Source organism: Manis pentadactyla, chromosome 16 (assembly GCF_030020395.1).
Source record: "Manis pentadactyla isolate mManPen7 chromosome 16, mManPen7.hap1, whole genome shotgun sequence".
Taxonomy (NCBI): Eukaryota; Metazoa; Chordata; class Mammalia; order Pholidota; family Manidae; genus Manis; species Manis pentadactyla.
This window is the reverse complement of record NC_080034.1, coordinates 68,361,349-68,384,813: the sequence shown is the minus strand read 5'-3', so window position 1 is coordinate 68,384,813 and position 23,465 is coordinate 68,361,349. Positions and strand designations below refer to the sequence as shown.

The following is a 23,465-nucleotide window of genomic DNA, read 5'->3' as shown; positions in this document are numbered from 1 at the left end:
TCCTGTCAGGGAACCAAACAGGCACCAGGGAGCTTGCGCCCAGTGTTCAAAGTGATCCACCGTTAACTGGTAATCATATTTTCTCCTTTTATTTATAGCAAGCCCTTGCTTTCTTTCACATAACTCCAATTTTTTTTTTCAAAACCAATTCTAGCACAACATAGTGCTTCAAAAGAAATAAAATAAGCTGAGCAGTCCTGAAAGGCCTATTTTAAATGTTGTTTTTAGAATAGAAATTTGAGTAAAACACATTTAAGTATATATACTAATCCCTCAGAAAAACATTGCAATAGAAATTCTAGCCAGAAGCATAATTTAATTTTTCCTAAAAATCTTGAAAGTATTGTGAAGAAAACCACAAAGTGTGTGCGTGTGTATGCGTGCATGTGTGTGTGTGTGCACGTGCTCACGCAAGTGTGCCCGTTCTCAGGGGAGGTGGGAAGTCAGCTTAGTTGGGGAAGGGTGGCCAAAGGGCAGGCCCCGGGAAGCCAACCGTACCGTGTGCCATTGGTGACACGGAAACACAGTGAGATAAAGGAATTCATTCCAAGGACTTGACGTGAGGCCCTTGCATGGGATCTTGGAGAGGTCGGAGTTCCCAGACAGGAGGGAAGAGGGCATTCTAGGCTACAGGAAGTTCATGTGAAAGACATAAAGAGGGGCCCCCTGCCAGGCTGCTGCTAGTGCCCAAGGCCAAAGGCATCTCTCTGAGCTGATGAACAATAAAGGGTGCTGAGCCCTGGGCTTGGCCTGAGCAGGGCTGCATTTCAGACCCCTCTCCTCCTCTCAGCCTAGTGCCTTTGACAGCATGCAGTGGCCCTGGTCAATAAAACAGTAATTTAGTATGAATATTAATGTAATTAGTATAAATTTTTTAAGTGTTATGACTAAATTCATCACTATGACTTCTTCATGCAAAATGTAACTGCCGATTGCTCGTTAATGTGAACAAAGCTCTCTAAGCTAAGACAGTTTCATCAGTTACTTTTTAGTACATCACTGACCTTAGTCAATTGCATTGTCCCATCCAGTGGCCACATTTGCAAGGCTTGTAAACTGCCCAAAGTCTCACCTCCCACAGAACAAAACTAAGATTTAATACAGTCTTTTAGTAAACCCCAAATACCAAGAAATAACTTCAGGTAAAAGATAAATATTTACTTTGTATTTTATAGAAGGTTGCCACAAATTTAAGTGAATAAAAAGGAGTTATACTTTTTTGGTTTCATTTTCTAAGAAAAAATAAGCTGCCCCCTTGATTCCAGCTGTTTTTCAGCTTAGCCAGTAGCAGCTGGGGAGACATCAACCAAAATAGTTTTCTTTAAATATTAGAACAAGGGTTCAGTGCATATGACATTGGGGACTGTGTTGTAACGAAGACCCTATTATTTTTACCTATTTTATTTTGAAAAGTGACTGGGAGTGATGAAAAAAAGCATCAGCTTTTTTTTCTTGCTTATATTTTCCTTAGACATGTTGTTGTCAGAAACCAGCTACACTTAATTTTTTAAAAATCTGTGTCTTCTATGTAAACAAAATTTTAAAGTTAATGTGCAGTTCCAAGCTGTGGAACTATTGGACTGTTAATAAAACACGGTTAATAAAAGTTATTATAAGTCAGTGGATCCGGGCGGTGACAGTTGCCACCATTTTGTGTCTTCAACACGCAGCTGCACTGTTACCCAACTAAACTTTGCATTCCTGTTGAAAACGTTTACCTGTGTGACCACCCATTGACGGCCTCACCTTGCCTTACTGCCTGATGAGATCCTTCACTGCGGTGCAAATGCTTGCGTTGCCACTCAGCAACTTCTTAAAAGTGGAAGCACTGTTCATTACAGGATTGTTTTTCTCTGAATGAGTCTTGATTACTTTGCTTTTTGATGTTGTCATGTTGATAAATTTTCAAATGTTTTGTTAAGAGATTTGGTTCTACTTTTGAGGATGAACATCTACCTTTCAATGATTTTTCCTTACCTTCCATACATGATCTGAAGGAACATTAGTCAATGCTTTTTAAACTCTTCTTTTCTTAAATATACTATTAAAAAGTTATTCATTGCAGATACTCTTCAACATCTTGTTCCTCTAAATTGTAGTCCAAGGACCTGCTGCATGAGTCAGTTGGAGTGTTAAAGATCAAGATGCCTAAAAGATGTTCTCCAGTTTCCTAAGTCCAAATGTCTGTGACTGGCCCAGGCACCTGTACTGAGAGGTTCCCCAGATTGAGAGCCATTACTGTAGTGGTTAGAATTTCATATTAAATTTATGGTCATTTCTAGCTACTCTTGTTAGAGTATTTGAATAAGAAGGCTGTAAGACTGAGGTGGCTATTAATGCCTTGGTAGCCTGCATAAGTGAACCAAAACCTAAGGCACAGTGAATGCGCTTGAGTCCAAGAAAGTGAAATTTAGAAACAACCAGTCACAGCTAATTCTGACTTCCCAAATAATCCAACTGCATAAGCTGTAGCCAATCAAATAATTTCTTTGCTTTAGTGTCTACTCCATAGAATCTTGCCCCTGGCTCCTGTTGGTAGAGCCTCCTAACCACCTTTGGTTTAACATTGCCCTGTTCAAATCTGTATGTGCTCAAAGAAACCTGAAAAATTTGATGTGCCTCAGTTTACCTTTTAACAATGTCCATTCCAATTACGTGCATTTGATAACATTGTGTTACCCTAGTGGCATCTGGTTGTGACTTTACCTTAGAATTGCCTCTCTCTCTTCCTAGGCCATGTGGCTGATGTTGCAGAATGATGAGCCAGAGGATTTTGTCATCGCTACTGGGGAGGTCCATAGTGTTCGGGAATTTGTAGAGAAGTCCTTTTTGCACATTGGAAAAACCATTGTGTAAGTATAACTGTGGGTTGTTTTCTGGTCATTCATCAGATATTTGCTGGCAGTGTACATATGTGCTTGCTATTCTGTCTCAGTTTTGTCTTTTTCCCTTTTACTCTCTTGTAAAGCAATCTAGAGAGTTTCAGTACAGAATAGGGACTTTGTTCTTCACAGAATTCCACCCCGTTATGTCCTATGTATAAGGTTTGTCACCATCTAAACTCAGTCTTTTAAAAATTTCTATTTTTTTTATTTTATATATATATTGTTTAAGTTTTAATTTTTTTAAATCATGGTTTATACATATTCAGTATGATTTTACTGCAGCAAATTCTACTTTTATCAGGTAAAAGTGATAACATTATACAATCTTTTCAATACTTCCACTTCATGTTTTAAAATTTTGAAACCATAAAAAACAGAAGAGTTTCAGATAGTATAGTCTTCTCTGAGCCTTTGAGAGTAGGTTGCCAACCTGATGCTCCATCACCCTGGACTTTTGTGTATATCTCCTACAAACAGTGATACTCCCCAATATAAATGCAATACAACCATCAAAATCAGGAAATACACATTGATAAATTACTACTGTCTAATCCTCAGATCTCATTTGAGTTTTCAGTTGGGCCAATGCTATACTTTATGCCAGAATCATTTACTTAATACATTACATGAATTTTGAAGTAGATTTTTATTGCAGTATCTGAAAGATTTGTGAGAAATCATTATAGATTGAAGAGTCTTCTTTTCTTGGCTATATTTTTTTATTGTGGCAAAATACATATAACATAAAACTGATCATTTTAATAATTTCTAAGTATATAGTTTCAGTGGCATTAAATACATTCACAATGTTATGCAACCATCACCACCATCCATCTCCAGGAGACATCTTCCCAAAGTGAAGCTCTGTCCCCATTAAACATTAACTCCCCATACCCCTTCCCCAGGCCCTGGAAACACCCATTCTACTTTCTATCTCTATGAATTTGACTACTCTAGGTAACCTGTATAAGTAGAATCATCCAATATTTGTCCTTTTATGACTGGCTTATTTCACTGAGCATAATGTCCTCAAGGTTCATCCATGCTTTGGCATGTGTCAAAATTTCCTTCCTTTTTAAGGCTGAATAATACTCCATTGTATGTAAACAGCACAATTTGTTTCTCTGTTTACTGTGAATGAACTCTTGGGCTGCTTCCAACTTTGGGTTTTGGGGAATAATGCTGCCATGAACATTCATATACAAATATCTGTTTCAGTTCCTGCTTTCAGTTCTTTGGGGTATATACTTAGGAGTAGAATCCCTGGGTCATATGGCAATTGTATGTTTAACTTTTTGAGAAACTATCAAACTATTTTCGAGGTTCATTTTTAATGTATAAGAAAGTATTTCTACTTCTAGCTGTGATGGAGTAACAGAAATCAGATTAAACCTTCTATCTTAAAAAGCTAGGAAAATAAATAAAAATATACAAAACAACTGTTTAGACATTAGACAACAGGCAGTGCAGGACTGTGATCCCTGGAAGAAAAGATGTAAATGAGGTAAGCCCTGCAGTTATCCTGTCCTTCTTCCTGGAGGCACAGTCCTGACCATGTGCATAGAAGAGGAACTCCAGTACAGAAGAGCTGTTTTGCTGAGTTAAGGAGGTAGAGATCAGAATTCAGAGAGCCTGGGGCAACTTGATGTTGTGGGACAGAGTTCTTGAAAGCTGGGATCCACAAAGAAAAAGTTCCAAAAATCTGCATAAAGATCCCAGTCAGTACTGAATAATAAGTTGTAAGTACGTAAGAAGAAGTTCCATAAGCTTGGACAAAGAACATGGACAAAGAACTATCTAGAAATTGAATGTTTGTTAGAGCTTACTCAAGTCTGAGAGGCATTTCAGTTTCAACCAGCCATAATGGAGGACACTGTTTATCACTCAGAGAATGCAAAAGTCTATGCCTCAGTAATGGGCCTAGTCCCTAAAGTAATGGCTACTGTAGACTCAAAGTTTAAATAAAAACTTCAGAGAGATCAAACTGAACACAAACCTTCTGCCATAATAGAGTCCAATGTTCCTCAAAAGAAAACAGTAAAATCTAGATGCAGCAACATAAAATTCTTAGTGTTCAGCATTCAATCAAAAATTAGTAGGAGTGTTAAGAAGCAGGAAAATGTAACCTACACCAAATCAATCAATACAGACAGACTGAAGAGTAGTAAAGATGATGGCATGAGCATACCAGGATGTCAAAATACCTATTATAATTATGTTCAAGTATTTTAAGAAAAACATGAATATAGTGAGGAGAGGAAAGATATATTTTTTTCAAAATCCAGATGGAACTTCTAGAGATGAAAAACTAAGTATCTGAAATGAAAAATTCACTGTTGGCATTAAGAGCAGAGTAGATACTGTAGAAGAAACGACTAGTGAACTTAAAGACATAATAACAGAAATGATCCAAGATGAAGTACAGAAAAAATTGCTGGAGGAAAAAATAAAAGAAGAGATTCTCAGTGATTAGTGGAACAAAATCTAACAATCAGATATATCTGTAATTGGAGTCCCAGGGAAAGTGCGGAAGGGGCCAGCAAAATAATTAAATAGTGGCCAAAATTTTCTCGAATTGGATGAAAACAGTGAATCACAGATCCTCAAGAAGCTTAATAAATACCAAGTAGGAGAAACCCAAAGAAAATCTCACAAGGATATATCATAATCAAATTACTGAAAATAAATGCTAAGAGAAAATTTAAAGCAGCCAAAGAAAATAGAGAATTTTTTACAAAGAAACAAATGTAAGAAAGCTTTGTTATCAGAAACTGTGCAAAGCAGAAGACAATGGAGCAGTATTTTTAAACTGCTGAAAGAAACCTGCAACCTAGAATTCTATACCCAGGACAACTATTGAAAAAATGAAGGTGAATAAGGACTTGTTTCAGACAAAGGCAGATGGTTTATTGCCAGCAAAAATTTAGACAGAGGAAAGTGTTACTCCTTAGAAGCTTGGATCTGTGTGGAAGAACCAAGAGCAAGACAAATAGTAAATATGTGGGAAAATACAAAAGGTTTTTACCCTCATTTTAAAATTTCTTTTAAAGGTAATTGACTGTTGAAAGTAAAAATAATGGCAATGTATTGTGAGGTTTCTGATATATATATAAATCAGTTGTATGACTACAGTACTAGAAGGATGGTGTAGGATAGAAGCATTTCATCATTTTATTTTTTGTAAGATTTTTACATTAGATGTGAACTGGTATAAAATTACTTGAAGATAGACTGCAATAAGTTAAAGTATGTACTTTAAAGTGTAAACTCTAAAGAAACTACTGAAACAAAACAAACTGAAAGATAACAATAAGCTAATAGTACAGTTAAAATGAAATCCTAAAAAGTAATCTTAAAGAAAGCAGGAAAGAGAGAGTGGGAACAAATAACAGATAAGACAAATATAAAACAAATACTAACTATACTGATAATTATACCCATTGTAGATACTCTAAATACTCTAAAAGGGAAATACTGTTCAACTTGATAAAGAAGCAGTGTGATATCTACAAGAGACACACCTTAAATATAAACACATAAATAAAAGCAAAAAGATTTTTAAAAACATACAAACAGTGATCATAAGGAAGCTGGAGTGGCTGTATGTATGTCAGACAAACGAACTCATTTAAGAAGTATAAAGAGTCATTTCATAATTTTAAGGGGATTGATTCATCATGAAGACAAAACAAGTTTAAATGTTTATGTTCCAAGTCAGTTACTTCAAATACTCACAGAACTGAGGAAAACAGACAAACTAAGTAGGATTTATCCTAGGAATGCAAAGTTAGTTTAACATTTGAAAATCAGTGTAATTCACCATATTAAGAGGACAGAGAGAGAAACCATATTATTTTTTTCAAAAAAATGCGGAAAAGCATTTCACTAAATTCAACAACTATTTATTAATTTAAAAATAAATAAATAAAACTCTCAATTGAAGGAAATTTCCTCAAGCTGATAAGTGGTCTCTGAGAAAAACCCACAATTCAGTATACTTAACATTGACAGACTGAATGCATTTCTCCGAAAAATCAGGATCAAGGCAAGGATGTATGCCTTGAGCATTCCTTTTCAGCATTGTCTTAGAGATCCTAGGCAAAAGTAAAACAAGAAAAAGAAATGTAAGGAAGAAGTGTATCTGTCTTTATTCACAGATAGCATGATGAAGTACATAAATTACCTAAATAATCTAACAAAATTGCTACTTAAACAAATATATTTACAATGTCACAAGGTACAAAGTCTATACATAAAAATCAATTTTATTTCCATATACTACCAAGGAACAATTGGAAATCTAAATTTTTTAAGAAGCATTATACTGCTTATATTAGAAACAGAAAAACATGAAATACCTATAGATGAATTTCATAAAATATGTGAAAGATTTATGCATTATAATCTAAAAACCATTGATGGAAGAAAACCACTAAGTAAATGGAGAGATGAACCACGTTGTTGGATTAGAGGATTGAATGTTTGTAAATGCTGGTTCTCTTCAAATTAATATATCGATTCAGTTCAATCCCAGTCAAAATCACAGGCTCTTTTCTGGTAGAAATTCACAAGCTGATTCTAAAATTTATATGGAAATGCAAAGGACCTAAAATCATTTTGAAAAAGAAGGTATAAACTGGAGAACATTTACTCCCTGATTTTAAGACTTTTTTTAACGCTTAATCTGCATGATATTGTCACAAGGATAGACTTATAGATCAATGGGGCAGAATATAAAGCTGAGAAATAAACTCACACTTGTATGACCTATTGAATTTCTATAAAGATGTCAAGGTAATTAACTGGGAAAATACAGTCTGTCAACAAATGGTGCTGGGATTATAAGTAGCCATATTGGGGGAAAAAAAGTAAAACTCAATCTACAAATCACACCACACACACAAATTTATTGAAACAGATCATAGATCTAAATGTAAGAGCCAAAACTAAAAACTGTTAGACGAAAACATAGGAGAAAAACTTTGCAACCTTGGAGTAGGCAAAGATTTCTTAGGTTATTTTTCTATTGTTGAGTTATTATAATATAAGGTTTTTTTATGTTTTACAAATATATTATTTCAGTCCATGACTTGCCTTTTCAGTTTCTTAACAATACCTTTCAAACAGCAAAAATTTTACATTTTCATGTAGTTCGATTCATCATTCTTAATGGCTTTTTGTTTTGTATGTGTGTTTGCATTCAGTGTTTATATCGATTTAGGGTAAAGGCAAGGATTTCTTAGGACACCAAAACAAGAACCATAAAAGAAAAAAATGACAAAATAATTATCACAATAAAAACCTCTGCTCTTTTACCACTAAGAAAATGAAAAGGCAAACCATAGTCTGATAGAAAATAAGTGTAATACTAAAGGACTTGTATCTAGAACATGTAAAGATCTCCCATAACTCAAAGACAAGACAAATAACTGAATTAAAAAATGGACCAAATATCTGAATAGATACTACACACAAGAAAATATACAAATGACTGCTTAGCACATGAAAAGATAATCAACATTTTAAGTCATCTAGAAAAAACACATTAAAACAATATAATACCACTACACTCCCCTTAGAATTGCCAAAATGAAAGAGATTGATGATGCCAAGTATTAACAAGTATGTTGCAACAAGTAGAACTTTCACATATTACTGTGAAAGTATAAATGGTACAATCACCTTGAAAAATACTTTGGCCTTTTTATAAAATCAAATTGATATTTACCATATGATGAGCAATTATGCTAGACACTTTCCAAAGAAGAATGAAAACATATGTCCATATGGAGACTTATGTATGAATGTACATACAGCTTTATTCCTAATAAAGAATTACCTCCCCAATGTCCAATCAACCAGTGAGTGTATAAATAAATGTGATATATCTATAAATGAAATACTATTCAATCATGAAAAAGCATAAACTACTGATATACCCAACAAGGTGAATGGATCTTAAAATCATTATCCTTAATGAAAGAAATCAACCATAAAAAAAAATACATACTGTATAATTCTACTTATATGATATTCTAGGAAATGTGATTTGTACTGATAGAAAGCCAAGCAGAGGTTGCCTGGACATGATCGAGGCTGAGGGTGTGGTGGTAACTGGGGAAAAGGACAGGAAATCTTTTTGGGTGGTAGAAATGTTTTATATCTTGATTGTGGTGGTGATACTGAATGCATGCATTTTTTAAAAATTCATCAAACTATACACTTGTTACACATTTTATTTATAAATTATACCTCAATATAATAGATTTTTAATAAAAGGAATAGAAAACAAGGAACTGAAGTAGCTATCACGAAGGAATGTTCAAGTGAATTTAATTATCTATATGACTTAAAAATAGTGCATAAGAGGAATTTGGATAACGTGAAATATGATTATGACAGTGTTAAGTGAAAAAAAGCAGTATACACATTTTCATCTCTTGTATGATCCAAACTCCCTAAAAATATGCCTACAAAACATTAGAAGAAAACACACCAAAATTTGGCATTAGGAAAACAGACCAAAAAATTAGGGCAGTTTCCACACGGTAGAATTATGGGTGACTTTTAGTATTCTGTGTACATTTCTCTATATCCAGATTTTCTATAATGAATGTATATGCTTTTTGTAGTATATGCTTTTATATAATGAATTTATATGCTTTCACACAATTTTTTAAAAATTAGGGATAGTCTTATAAATGAATCCCCAACCAAAACCCTGTTGGAAAGTGTATGAACCTTGACCATTCTCCCATCTTGGCCACATATTCTGTTTTTAGTCACCACGCCATCCCTCTGACCTACAGTCCCATGAAGTAAATCCCTGTTTTTTGACCTAGCACAGTCTTTCACAAACAAGGATGCTATTCCAGAAGATGTCAAAAAAATCAGCCCATGTCTAGTTCACTTAGAAATATTGATTATCACCCTTCTTGGAGAATCACCAGAAAAGAAACTGTTTAACTTTATTTAACCTAGCACTTTCCAAGCTTAATTTTTAAATTTATATTAAATACCCCCCACACACAGCAGAGTTCTGCAGATCCCCACTGAGGAATGTTCTCCTGTCATTCAAAACTGAGCAATATATCTGGCATGTCTGACTCCTTCCCTGTCTAACCAAGGGAGTACTTATTGATAGTTTGTCCCTCAGTAGAGGCCCAGTTTTAAATGACAGACTAAACCACAAATCAAGCTTTTAGTGGTATATTAAAAATTGCCTGAGAGTGGTATATGAAATTTTAGGGACATCAACAACTTTTTCCAAATTCCCCCAGAAAAGAGAGATGGATGTAAGATGCTGATTAGTCTAGATGACCTGAAGGCCTGGCTTTGTCCTTTAACAAGTCTTCTCCGCGACAGCCTATCACAGCACTGCAGCTCTTACACCTGTGTGCCAGGGCCTGTCTCAGGGCTCTCCGTGTCGAATCTTTGAGTTGTGGGAACAGAATGTTTACAGTGCATATTCTTCATAGTTTGTCTGAAAATATAAAATTCCTTCTCAGGGCCAGATAATAAAATCATGATGGCTTAATGAATGCTGTCTGCAAGTTATGTTCTATTGTTTGTTTGTTTTTTCAATTTCCTTCCTCTGGATCTTCTCTGGGCCCCATGCATCTGCATACCGATCTCAGCTGGGTGAAGAGCAGGGAAACCGCAGGCAACTCCACGTGCTTAGGGCCAAGACTGCTCCCTGGGTTTCAGAGTCCTGGGGCCGCTGGGAGCTTCTGGCGGGGCTAGCAAGTCCTTCTCGGGAACAGTGTCTGCGCAGTCAGAACCAAGCAAAGAAAACACACTGAGATCTGAACAAAGTGTAGAAGGCCAAGGATAGTATTGTACCTCAGTAACTCCTAGTTTTATTACATTTTGGGGAAACATGCTTTGCTAGACCTTCAGGAGTGCACCTATTTCTTCCAAGGATGCCTTTTTAAATTTATCTCATGACCTGATTGATACATTGCTAGGACCTTATCTGCACGGTATAGCATGATACTGTGTGCCGTAAAAGTACAGTCCCAGTGTCACAGTCACTGGGTTTGAATCCCAACTCTGCAAACTTCCTGGGGGAGTTATTTATCCTCACTGTTCTCCATTTTCTCAACTGTAAAATGGGGATAAGAGGAGTACCCACTTCACAGGGAGGGGGGTAGATCACATGGACTAATATATGTGGTTCCCGGAAGACAGTGCCTGATAATCCTAAACTCTATACAAGTGTTTTCTTTTAATAAAATGGGAATTGATTGAAAATGACATTTGTCAATGATGAATACTTGGGACAAAAAAATATGGAAACAGTAAGATTGGGCAACTGATTCTATATTTGGAGACAAGAAAAAGTAAAGAAAGTCATACTAAGGTTTCATGTTCGTGTGATCAGGAGGACCTTAGCAAAGACACTTAGCAGAGAGGCAATCATGGGAAGGAGAACAAGATTGTTCAAATTTAGTTAGGTAGGGGTCGGACAGCACCATGTCTTCAACCCTGGCCCCTTCTGAGAAGCAATTGGCCATTTATCAGAATGAAACCTTCTTTTGCTCAATCTATTTCCTGTATAGCAGTGGTTCTCAAACTTTAATGATCTGTGAATCACCTGGGCATCTTGTTAAAGTGAAGATTTAAAACCAGGAGGTCTGAGTAGGAGCTGAGATTCTGAATTTCTAACAAGATACCAAGTAATAGCAGTGCTGCTGGTCCATGGGCCACACTTTGAATCGGAAAGCCTGAGAGAATGATAAACCCTCCAGTTTGAAATGAACGTGATAATCACCAAGACCAGTCCTGTGTAACTGTCCCTCCTGTTTTCAGTCACCTTCCCTGGAAAACTAGACCTTAGGCTCCTTAGGGGCAGAGTCTGGTTCCCTTCTATGCCTTTCATTCTACACAGTGGAGTGTCTGACATTTGGTAAATATATTGATGCTTTAATGAATCAATAATGGAAAAAGAATTTTTGAAAATTGGGGATTTAATTTTAGTGTTTTTTGGAGGGGGCATAATTGCTTAAAAGTGAAAAGACCTAACAATTCCAGGGTTTCTGGTGAGAACAGGTCAGTGAGCACCTGCTGCTGGTATAGTTCCTTGTCTTCCTTTGTCTTTCTATCCCTCACATCTCCAGTATTCGAAAGATAATTTAAATGCTAATTGAATTTAACTGCAACTGGTTTGAACTTAATAAACTGAGTAAAAAAGAGTTCTCTGGAGTTTCCATTTTTGCCATTAATAAATTCAAGAATGTTCTAAGATGAAATGAAGAGATCTAAACAGCAAGTCATATCTACCTTCCTCCTTCCATATGATTTCAAAGAGATAGTCCAGAAGGTGACTGGGATCCCCACAGTCTAAAGCCATAGTTTCTGGAAAGTGCTTCTGGTCCTACCATGACTACGTGAATGTCTAATACAAGATGCGGTACCGTGCTTTGGGAATACGAGTCAGCCTTAGAACCTTAGCGACACTGCTTTACCCAGTAATCATCAAATACCCATGCCCATCACTTCTTGATGAGGCAAGTTCTTCCAAGTGAACTAACAAGTTAGTTTATAAAGTAGTTGTTTACTTCAAAATTACAATAGTAATCTGTAAAAAATAACCTTGAAAATTGGAGAAGGTGCAACAGCTTATTTTTTTGGAAATGTAACATGCTTTCCTATACCAGTTTACATTTTAAAACATTTGAAATTGCTGAAATCCCAAGAATAAATGAAAGGCCATAAACCCATGACCAGTGTCTTTGTAATAGTCTTAAGGTAATTTTGCTTCTGAATTTTAATATGTAGAGAAATTTTTAAAATTAGAATTAATGTATATAAATTACTTTTTGTTCACCTACATTTTCTTCCTTCCTTAGCTAGCTGACTTAGAAGTTTGCTTTCCATAAAAATGTTTTGCCAGAAACTAATTATATTAATTAGAGAAGATAAAGAGAAGGAAAGCAAAAATGTGGTCTTTTTTATTGTAACTACAGTACTGCAAGTTGAAAATTTGAGTAAAAGTAAAAAGCAGATGGATATAAAATAATCTTCACAGTTCAGTTTAGCCATCTAGGTTATCTTTATACCTTCAGCTTAATTTTTTGCAGAAGATATTTCATGTTTTAAGAGAATTGTCCATATTCATTTGTGGACATAAAAATATATCATGGATTGGTTGTATTGGGATTGAGCTTTTTTTTAACATCTTTTAATATAGAATTCATGTTGCTGTTGAACAACCCTCCAAAGTTTTTATTAAAATGTGCTTTTGAAGAAATTAACACTCTCCACTGTACAATGGAAGCAACTTAACATCTTATTCCCCCAAAACTTACACTTTTTGTTTGTATTTCTTAGGAATCCAGCATGACTGGATTTATTTTTAGGAGTGTTTTGTTAAGCTCTAAAAGTTTTGAAGGTATAAGTTCTTGTTTTTATTAGTCTATGAAGTATTCACTATAATCCAAGAAATCCTTGAGCACCATGAAAGTATATTAGGAAGGAGAGAAAAATGAATGAGCACTCTTAGCAGTCGGAACTCAGAGTGGCCTCAGGGCCATGGTGTCCAGGCCTGGAGCTCCATCAGAGTGCTCCCTGCGCTTGGCCCCACTGCTCCCGGGACAGTACCCTCATTCCTCAGCAGGCCCTGTGGCAGAGGACATTGCTGGTAGCACTTCTGGGGAAACAGATTGGCAGAGTCAAGAGGAATAGAACCTTCTGATTGCTATCCACTTAGAAAAACCCTAAGGAAGGACTCTGGCTGGCCCCTGGGGTCCTGTGATCATCTCTGGACAACTCACTGAAACCAGAGTAGGGGGCAGCCTCCTAGGCCTTGTCCATTTGTCAGGAAGAGAGAATTCTGGGCTCAGCAGTCCCACAGAAGTCCATGGCTTGAATGGGAGAGAATCAGGGTCCTCCCCCAAGAGAATGATGTCATTTCTAGAAAGAAGGCAAAAAGTGGTGCCAAGCAGACAAAAACAACATGGTCTTCGTAGCATTCAATGATCATTTCATGTGAGTCCAGAAGTGTGCTATTAGCTGCACACCTGTTCATTTTAACCCCGGAGCTGGGTGTGCTGTTTCACTGAGAAGGAAACTGAAGCACGGTAAGGTACAATCCCGAGGCCTCCCAGCAAATGCGTGGTACAGCCATATTCTAAACTGAGTATTTTATGACTCCTTTATATTGCGCTTCTTGTTTATATCCTTTAAAAAAAACCTTTGTGATGTGATGGTTGTATGTGAACAGCAGCGTCACACCATAAGCAAACAACTTACAAAACCAGACCTAAGCCTGCATGCCTCTGGGAATACGAAGCCTCAGCCAGAATGCAGAAGGAGCAAAAGAAGTAAACCTTGACTTTTGAGAGTTCGTGAGCCCAAGTTCTGATGAAAAAAGCAAGATTTGAAGGATCCTTCAAGGATAATTTTTACTCTATGCAATTTTGGTCATGAGAAGCAAATTCCCTCTTAATCTGTGGTCACTCCTATTTCCTTGAGCCTCCTGTCCTTCGGGTCTGCAGCTGGAAGAGAATGGGGTGGACCTGGCCTCCATCTCACTTGCCAGCATGTGCTCAGTTCTCACAACACCTGGCCCGTGGCAGGTGCTCCAGAACACCTACTGAATCAAGCCCAAATGGATATCCAAAAGCAGTGGGTCCAGAAAGTCTTTCCAAGGTTGCCCATTGTCACCTTAACTGCCCCAAGTTAGGTCAGTAGGAATGCCTTCAGCACAAGTCATTCTCCAGTGGTGGTAACAGCTACTGGGAAACCACCATGCCTCCTACCCCAGGAAGCTACTAAGAGCTACTAAGGGCATGGAGATAGAGAGGACGGATTGACCCAAGAAAGACAGAATCAACAGGATCTGGTGAAAAACTGGGCACACTGGGTGAAAAAGAGCTTGATTAGTGGCATCATCAATGAGGATAGAAAACTCTGTCCTCTCATTATTTTTCCATGTTGTGCTCTGTGTGCTTCAAGGAAGGTTGTAGTTATTTCTCTAAACTTCTGGACTTTCTCTTTAGCTCATATTACAAGACTTTCATATCAGACACACCAGTCATATCTGCAACATTCTCACTAGCTGTTTTAAGATCTGTGACAACATTTCTGTTACTGTTTTTGAAAATACCTGTTGCAATATTCAGTGAAAAGGCTTGAAAAGTGTCTTGCCATCTATATGTTTAGAATTGGCACAAATATTTGCTTTGAAGCCTTTGACAATGTTTGAGTGATTTTTATTTTGAATTTATTAGAAAATAGTATATTCCTTTGAGGTTGGGTCAATAGAAGATACTTGGGGGGCAGATGAGTACGAGTGATCCTGAGCAAATTCATGGTAATGTTTGGCATTTAAATTCCCATTTGGTAATTTGTATTGAGAAGGCACCCTTATGGCAACAAATGCTTTCTTCCAAGGTCACTGGGTGTTTGTTTATTTGGAGAGGTTGCATTGTTGGGGTTGTTTTTCGCATTATGTTTTGCTTTTCACTTTCCCATCCACTACTAAGTAATGTGAAAAGAAAGCTCTTTTCTCTTACAATTGGAGTGATGGTAGCATAAACTAAACAGGCAAATTACTTGTCTTTGCTAATTTTCTGTCATGAATCTTGTTAAATTTTGAGAAGAGAGTTGTAAGAATAGCCTGCAACCATGTGAGAACTACCATCTGTTGCTGAGGGGAAAAAAAGCTGTTTCAGTCAATAGAAGTAATTATCATAGTTTGTGGTACGGTATCTACAGTTTAAGTAAAAACAAGGGCAACAACAAGTATACATTTATGAAGAAACTCATTTCTGAAGTCCACCTGGTGGGATAAACACACTGTTTAGCGCTCCTGCTTCTCCCTTAAATGGGGCTGTTTCCTGGGAGCGGGATTGCTGGCCTCTGGTGCTGAGGACCAGCATGAGGAGGCCGGCAGAGGGCGGCTCTGGGTGTGGACCAGAAGCCTTGTAGCTGGTGCATCTGCTGTAAGGCTTTCCTCAAAAGTTTGCTGAGCCTATGACTGTGTTAGATTGTGCACTTTTCCAATCAGACATTTTTGATGAACAGATTTTTCCCATGACATCCTTCTAAGGGTTCAATTTGGAGGGAAAGTCAGGAGAAAAATCACTGTGGCTTTGCGTTCTTTCATCTGGGAAGATTTCCTCTCTTAAAATGTGCATTCGCGCACTAAGTGTCCCTTCCCGGGATGCAGCACTGCCGCATCTGTGTTCAGACCAGCACCTTCTGAGCCCCATAACAGCACTACCTCCCAGCTTAACCGCTTGCTACATCTTTGTTTGTTGGTCATACTGTCCAGCCAAGTTGAATTAAATCGGTGAGACTGGGTGTTACATCACTTAGAATCTGTCATTAGACCTAGAAAAATCTATCTCCATGAAAAAGCCTGCCTAGAAAGTCTGTTCCTGAACGTTGGTGCTCTGAGGGCTTTCTGGAGACGCTCTAAGTAGACCCAGGCCTTCAAAAGTATCCACACAATACTTAGTCATAGTAAAGAGACTGGGTCTGTTCATAGAAGCTTCAGCTTACGCTGGACAGAGAGGCCAGCCCCTGTGCTTCCTCCTTGCATTCTTCTTTGTCTTTCTTCTCTCCCCACTCTCTCTAGAAATCTAAGCACTACTATCATTTTATATTTATAAACTTTCAAGTTAGTTGGGTTTTTAACCCATTAAAAAATATACAACAGCCTAAAGTGACGTGAACCTTTATTGAAGCATCAGGTTTTTCAGTTACTGGTATGTATAGATCTAATCTGAGCCCTGACAGCACATTGTCTTGGAGGCTGAGGCAACCCTCATTCCATTTCATATACAATTGATGCAACTCACTGGAGTAGGAGGTCAATCTAAACTCTTTAGGAATTAATTAGACCCTCAGAATAACTGCTGCCTCTGTCAGTTACCTAATCAAGCAGCCAGCATAGTGCCTAAGACACAGTAGACCTCTCAGTACATGTACTCCCTACCCACTTGATTTTTCTCTCAAAGCCAAACTCATCTAAGAAAAACAAAAGACATTTCCTTCACCTTGAAAAGTGTAGGCTCTAATGAGTGACAATAAGAATACATTATGTACAAATATACACAAATAGATGATGGATTGTACAAATTTGTAGTATCAGTAGTGAAGTCATAGCAACCACGATCACCATTGGACTGATGTCTGCAGATAGATTTAAATGGGCCCTTGGCCAAAATGGAAGATATGGATGGTAGTTAGGAAGAGGGAAAGCATTGTTAAGTGGGTGGAATGGCATAAGCAAAGGCATAGAGGCAGGAGCTAGCAGATTTTATGTGGGCAACAGGCAAGCTGATAAACTGGGTTGGACCAGCCTGACCACATTGGGGCATATCAAGAGATGCCCACACCTGCTGTGCCCTCTGCCCCTCTCCCCCTCCCACTCATTCTCTGTGTTTTAGCTTAGACTTCCTCCCTGTGGCCAACACCCTACCCTCAACCACGTCTTGCTAGGTGCCCTCCTGGGCCTTCTAATAGCACTCTGTCTACCTCCTACTATCATTCACTCTTCATTGTGGTGGCCACTGGACATCCAAAACCTTAACAAAGGCTATGTCTAGCTGACTTACTTCTGTATCCTTAGCACCTGGCCAAGCTTAATGCCTAGGACTCAGTGAAGGTTTGGGGGAGGTAGGAGGGAGGGAGATGGATTGATTTGCCTGGGCAAATAGAGAAGACACAGATGGCAGAAGGCCCTGAGCTGTGGCTGAGGCTCTCATGCAGAGTTTAGCACTAGACTTTAAATTGCCACCTTCCCACTGTTGTCCCTAAGTAAGGCCTCCATCCATTTTGCTTACTCCTGTAAAGCTGGAGAAACTGCACCTACATTCTTGGGGTAGATAGGACACCCCAGCCAAGTTAAATAAATCTAAAGCAGGTTGACAGAGCACACTCAGTAACCCATTTAGAGATAGCACAGAAACACTGAGGCCCTCTGAAAAGCCAACTGTATGTTTGAACTTTCTTTCCCTGCCATTTTTACAGCTGAGGAGAGCCATCTCTGCTCTGTTTTTTTAATTTGCGGTCTTGAGCTGTCTCAGACACAACCACAGAAGATGAAGATGTTTGCCATTGAATTAATCATACCAACCTGATTAAAGCATAAGAAAAGACAGTTTGAAAGCGGAGCCTCTGTATTTAATAGTTTTTAGGTGGTACTGATAAAAAGAAGAAAGCAAGGGAATATTGGCCAATGGACAACTCTTACAATAATGGTTGGAGGGGCCTCTCCATAAAAATGGCAGCGTCCTTTTAAAAAAGCACCACACCCATCCTGCTCATTCCAGCCGAGTGAGGTAGCGGCTGGGTCTGAGCCCTTCTGCAACCGGCCTCCCCTAAATTGTTCAGCCCCCTGAACTCCTTTCTCCCCACGTATAAACTGGACAGCACAGAATAAAGGTAGCCATTACTCTAACAAGCAACGTGAGCAGCCGTCTACATGAGCAGCTGTCTAATGAATTTAAAGTTCACATTTTTTACTGTTGATTATTAACTACCATGGAACAGCTGGAACACCCTTATTTAATAACAAATATCATTATTAATATAAATCAAATGGAAGAAAACTGAGCATGGATGGAGACAAGGGAGTCTCCATGTCAGTAGTGATGCAAAGGGCCTGCGCACTGGAGTTCTCATCTGCCCACTGCGCGGCCTTACTCTGGCTCTGTCTTTTAGAAATGAGAGTGGTTTTATGATGAAAACAGTGACCCCCTGCACATAGAAAGTATGCCCTGTACTCCTCTCCTGTTTCTATCTCCAGCCTGGGGGCAGCGCCTCCTTCTGGCCTTGGTTTCGGCCCTCTTGCCTTCCCGAGCACTTGCTGGTGTCTCTCCCTTCTGCCTTCTCCCCTCCTCTCCGCTCTTCCTCCTCATCCAGCGTCCTCACTTCCTCAATCTTTAGAAAATGCACCCTGTACGCTCAGCCGACAGTGCCTCCCTCCCTTCTCCCTGCTCTGCCCCAAGGTACCAGTCACTTTTCTCCCTGCCCCCCTTTCCTACCTCCACCAGTCTGCCTGCACCCGTCCCCCGTCAAACATCTCCTTCTGATGTCCCCAGGGGCCTGCCCGGTTTAACCTGACGGGCCTGTTTCAGTTCTCAAGTCCCCAACATCCCCCAGCGCCTGGCGTTGTGGACGCCCCTCCCCTCCCCCCTTGGCACACATGCCTCTCCCGCAGGCTCCTAGGTGAGCACGCCACGCCTTGCCTGCCTCTTCCAGGGGCACCCCCTCAGCCTTTGCTGACTTGGTCTTCCCGCCCGTGGGCGGCCCCCTCTGTGGAAGAGACAGGGGCTGCAGCTCCAAAAACGTCAGCTTCTCCAGCTTCCCAGAGGCAGAGTGGGAGACCTGGGGAAGCGGAGGGTTAAGGGAGAGGGGGTGCAGGAGCCAGGGCAGAGGCCTGGCCAGTGGGGTCGTGTGGAGGGAGCTACTGGGAAGGGCCTCGCTGTTCGCTGTTCGGAAGGCTCCTGTTTGTAATGGGTTTCTCCTTCAGTGTTTGCTGTTTTTCTTCTAGTGCTCCAGCACATAATCCAAACTCTAATCATTCCACAGGAGCTGTCACAAAGCCCAGCTCTCTCTCCCCCACGCCCACCCCCACGCGCCCCTCCAGTGCAAGCTGGCGTGAGCTGCCATTCCAGCCTGCTGTTACCCTTGCAGCTGGACACATGTGCTCTTCTGCTCTGGTGAATTGTCTTGATTCACCTCGAGATACATATTCACTCTGCTCCTGGGAATCCCATTGTATCTATTATACTTTCGTGGTGGATTATTTTGGCACTTACCTCCATGTTCTAAATAACATGTTTGTATTGCTTACTACTGATTTTTTTCCCTCTTGGGCGTTACCTATTGGAACCCTGTTATTCAAAACAAGGGTTTTGTTCTCTTTTCCTCCCCCTTGCCCCATCCCTTCACTCTTCTTAATCCTCTGTTGCTATATTTTACTTTTGGTTAGCTTAATATTCAGTGATGATCATGACTGATCGATGGTATTCATTCTAGTAAACTACAATTACTTTGTCTTTTCTGTACAATTGTCATTTGTTTACCATAGAGCCAATAATTGTCATCTTTCTCCATTTGCTTCTTTTCTATATATTGATCACCGACTTGATCCCGGACTCAGGAGCTGTCTAAATCACCCCTGAACGCATTCAGGCCCCTGGGTTGTCCTAATCAGCCATGCCTTCCCGCAGCAGGCCCCCTGGAACTTCCAACCTGGTCCCGTCTGGACTGATGGCGGGTTGGCATTCCATGATCTGCCTTCGTGTTTTTCTGGAGGATTCTCTTAGCCACTCTCCTGAGTCAGATCCCCTATTTCCTGTCATCTTTTAAAAAACTTTTTGGTTTGGTGAACCAAAATCTTTTAAGTTTTGTGAGAATGGTGCATGGAAAGCAAATATTTTTCAAACAAGTTTATCTGAAGGTGTCTTTATTCTGTCCTCAAAATTAGTAAGACAGCTAATGACGCATCTCCAAGTTGGAAATAATTTTCCTTCAGAATTTTTAAGGCTGTGCTCCACTGCCTTTCAGTTTAAGCATTTCCTGTGGGAAGCTGAGAGCCTCTCAGACGGCGGTCCCTGCGCCCTCCCTACAAGGCTGCGGGATCTTCTCCTGGCCCAGCATTCTGACATTTCCATGTGGTCCCCTCCATTGTTGGGGGCATGCTTTTGTGCCCTTTCAGTCTGGAAATGCATGTTCTCTAATCACTTTTTTAAATTTGTTTTAAGGTAAGTATTTGCTCTGCTCTGTTTTTCCTACTCTCTTTCTGGAAATCCTATTATACTGACCTCTTGAGGCCATCTTCTGATTTTCTTATCTTCTTTCTTCTGGTTTTTCATACCTACATCGTTTTGCTCTACTTTCTGGGAGAGTTCCTCAATTTTATCTTCAAAATCTTCTCTTGAATTTCCAATTTCTGAAATTTTTTCTATTTCTAAAATCTATTTTTGAAGTTTTCCTTTGTTGGACAGTATCTTGTTTCTGTTTCTTCGATACCCTTCCTTTTCCCTCTGAAGATGTTAACGGTGGTGTATGTGAGCCTTTATTTGTTTTGTTTTTAGTTATCTTCCCCACTAGTTCTTTTACTAGTTCATTGCTGTTTTTTTTATTTTTTTGTTGCTGTTTCTGTCTTTCGTATATGTCTGTCTGGTAACCTTGGGTTTCTGTCCATGTTTAAAAGTGGGGCCCTAAAAAACTAATTGGGAATCTTTGAGGACACAGTTAGAGCTTGTTGACTGTCACTGTAGGGTGACCTGACAGGGTGAGCTATTTAGAGAGTCTCTGATGCCCAGGGGAGGTCCCCAGTCTCCTCCCTAGACTGCCTGGGGCTGGCTGGGGAGTCTCACCATTCAGCATACAGACTTCACTTAATTCTTCCTTGTTCTCAGCTTGGTGACCTCACCCTTCTCTAGACCTGGGACCTTCAGTCCTGGGACCTTCTTCTCCAAGGAAGGTGAGACAGCTACCAAGTGATGTGGAATCCAGGAGGGGATCTGGCATCAGACTGCTGCTCAAAGAGAGCTGTCATCAGCCCTCACTTCCTGACATGTCGGGGCTTCTGCAAGCGAAAATTAGATTGGGTTCTTTCTCAGCTTCCCCACTGCTGACTTAGGAGGCTGTTTTTCTAGGGCTTCTGCTAAGCCCCTTAACGCTCATCCATCTGACTTCCCAGCATCTAGAATTTGGTTTCTCTTGTCTCTTTCCTGTTCTTTTAGCCCTTGTGAGTTTATTCCTTTATTGATTAGGATCTGAGGAATGAGCAAAAATGTGTGCAAACTGTCACCTTTATCCAGAGCCTAATATTTCTTCTAGGGCTACTTGTCATTTACTAAATTTCAGCCTCTGGCAAACTCCTATTTCCATGTTTGTATCCTAATAAAATAATGGTTCTTAAAATAACTCCTGAACACTTCTGTGATATTCAGGGAGTGCATCGTCCTCTCCACTACTTTAGATCTGCCTCCTTAACTTGACTTAATACAGTTGGCTTTGCATTTGTTGTTCCTTAAAGGAATTCCTAATTGAGTAGATTTTAATAGCATCTCATCCTGCCTTATTGTGCTTGAGTCTATTACCCTTCAGTGCTTTCCATTGCTATTTAATGCTTTTTAGGAGCTAACAATTTATTTTTTAAATTGAATTATAAAGGATCTCCGCTTGGTGAGCTGTTGATCTTAGTGGGCAGCAATTCTGCTAATTAACTGAATCTTCTACGCCCTGTCAAGCCACCTTCAGTTCATTAACATTGCAGCTCTGCTTTGAGTCATAGCATTACTTGTTAGGACAAGTTAGCTGTTACCTTTTACTTGTTAATACAAGTGTTTTGTGTATTGTTGTAACTGAATGTTTTTTGGCCTTTGGCGGAAACTTTTGCTTACTGCCCTCATGCAGACCTAGTGCAAATTAGAAAGTGGTTTTTGAGCCATTTCCTGGTTACAGTTGATTGTTCGGTGTAATTATAATAATCGGAGTGGCAATGCCATGCCCTTTAAGACGGTTTGGACTGTAGACAGCATTTGCAAGATCGCAGCCCAGGAGGCAGTATGCAGAGGCAAAGACAGCCAGAGCGCTGGGAGCTCAGACCCACAGGGGCCTGGGTGGCACAAACTCAAGTCTAATCTGTGGATCCCTTCCTTCAATCTTTCCCCATTTCATCAACTGTGACAGATCCCAAATGTTAGTACATGACTGCAAGACAATCAGAGAGAATCAGTAGTAGACAGGAGAATGTAAGCTGGTCCTGCAACACGACCTGCTCATGTGAACAGGAGCTAAATGCTTCCCTTTAGCTGAGGATGAGGATATCGCATTAACTCATTCCTGAAGCATGAATGAGCAACCTATGGCCTACAAGCCAAACCCCAACTGAGGCCCATTCTTTACTGTCTTCTAATGATGTTGTTACAGTTTCAAATGGTAGTTTTTTAAATAAAGATGATGATAATGAAGAAGAGAAAGAAGAGGAGGAAGAAAAATGGAAGAATATATAACAGAGAACATATGTGATCAGTAACTCCGAAAATATTTACTTTCCAGCTCTTTACAGCAGCAGTTGCCAGCCCTGGTCTAGGAACACCTCAGGCTGTACTCATTCCTCTCCTCTCCCACATGCTCCCTCCTCAATCAAGAAAAGCTCTCCAAGTCTCTCCTAAAGTTTTATCAGCCTAAATATATGTGTGTGTCTTCATGTGTGGTTTCAAAAAGTTTAATTATAAATAGGTAAATCTAAAATACCAGTTCTCAAGTTGGTGACATCTGAGTGGATTCACCAATAAGAAGGACAGTGTTGCATATACGTATGTGTGTACCTAAGTCAGCATGACCGTCACAGATTGCATAGCTAGCTACAATTGGAAAAAAACAGCAATATTATGAACAGTATTTTTATTAGCCCTTTGGGCTTAGTTGGAGACACTGTCAGGAAGGTATATGCTGAATTTGTTTCTCTTTTTTGAGTATAAAATGTGAACAAAAAAATAATTAAAACGTGCTTATGAGATACAGATATCCTTTACTTACTGAAAGCCTAATCAAAGAAAAGTTTCCACCTAAACAATTAACTTTAGAATCAGGCAATTTTTAAAT

The 23,465-nt window shown here is 39.3% G+C and overlaps 1 protein-coding gene across 1 annotated transcript in view; it reads left to right on the top strand.

The window, feature by feature from the left end:
- The window catches only part of GMDS (GDP-mannose 4,6-dehydratase), a 775,818-nt gene that overhangs the window by 650,765 nt on the left and 101,588 nt on the right, over positions 1 to 23,465 (top strand). The window contains exon 8 of the mRNA XM_036888688.2: positions 2,734 to 2,852. Coding sequence (XP_036744583.1) covers positions 2,734 to 2,852 — 119 coding nt within the window. The remainder of the gene's footprint in view (positions 1 to 2,733; positions 2,853 to 23,465) is intronic.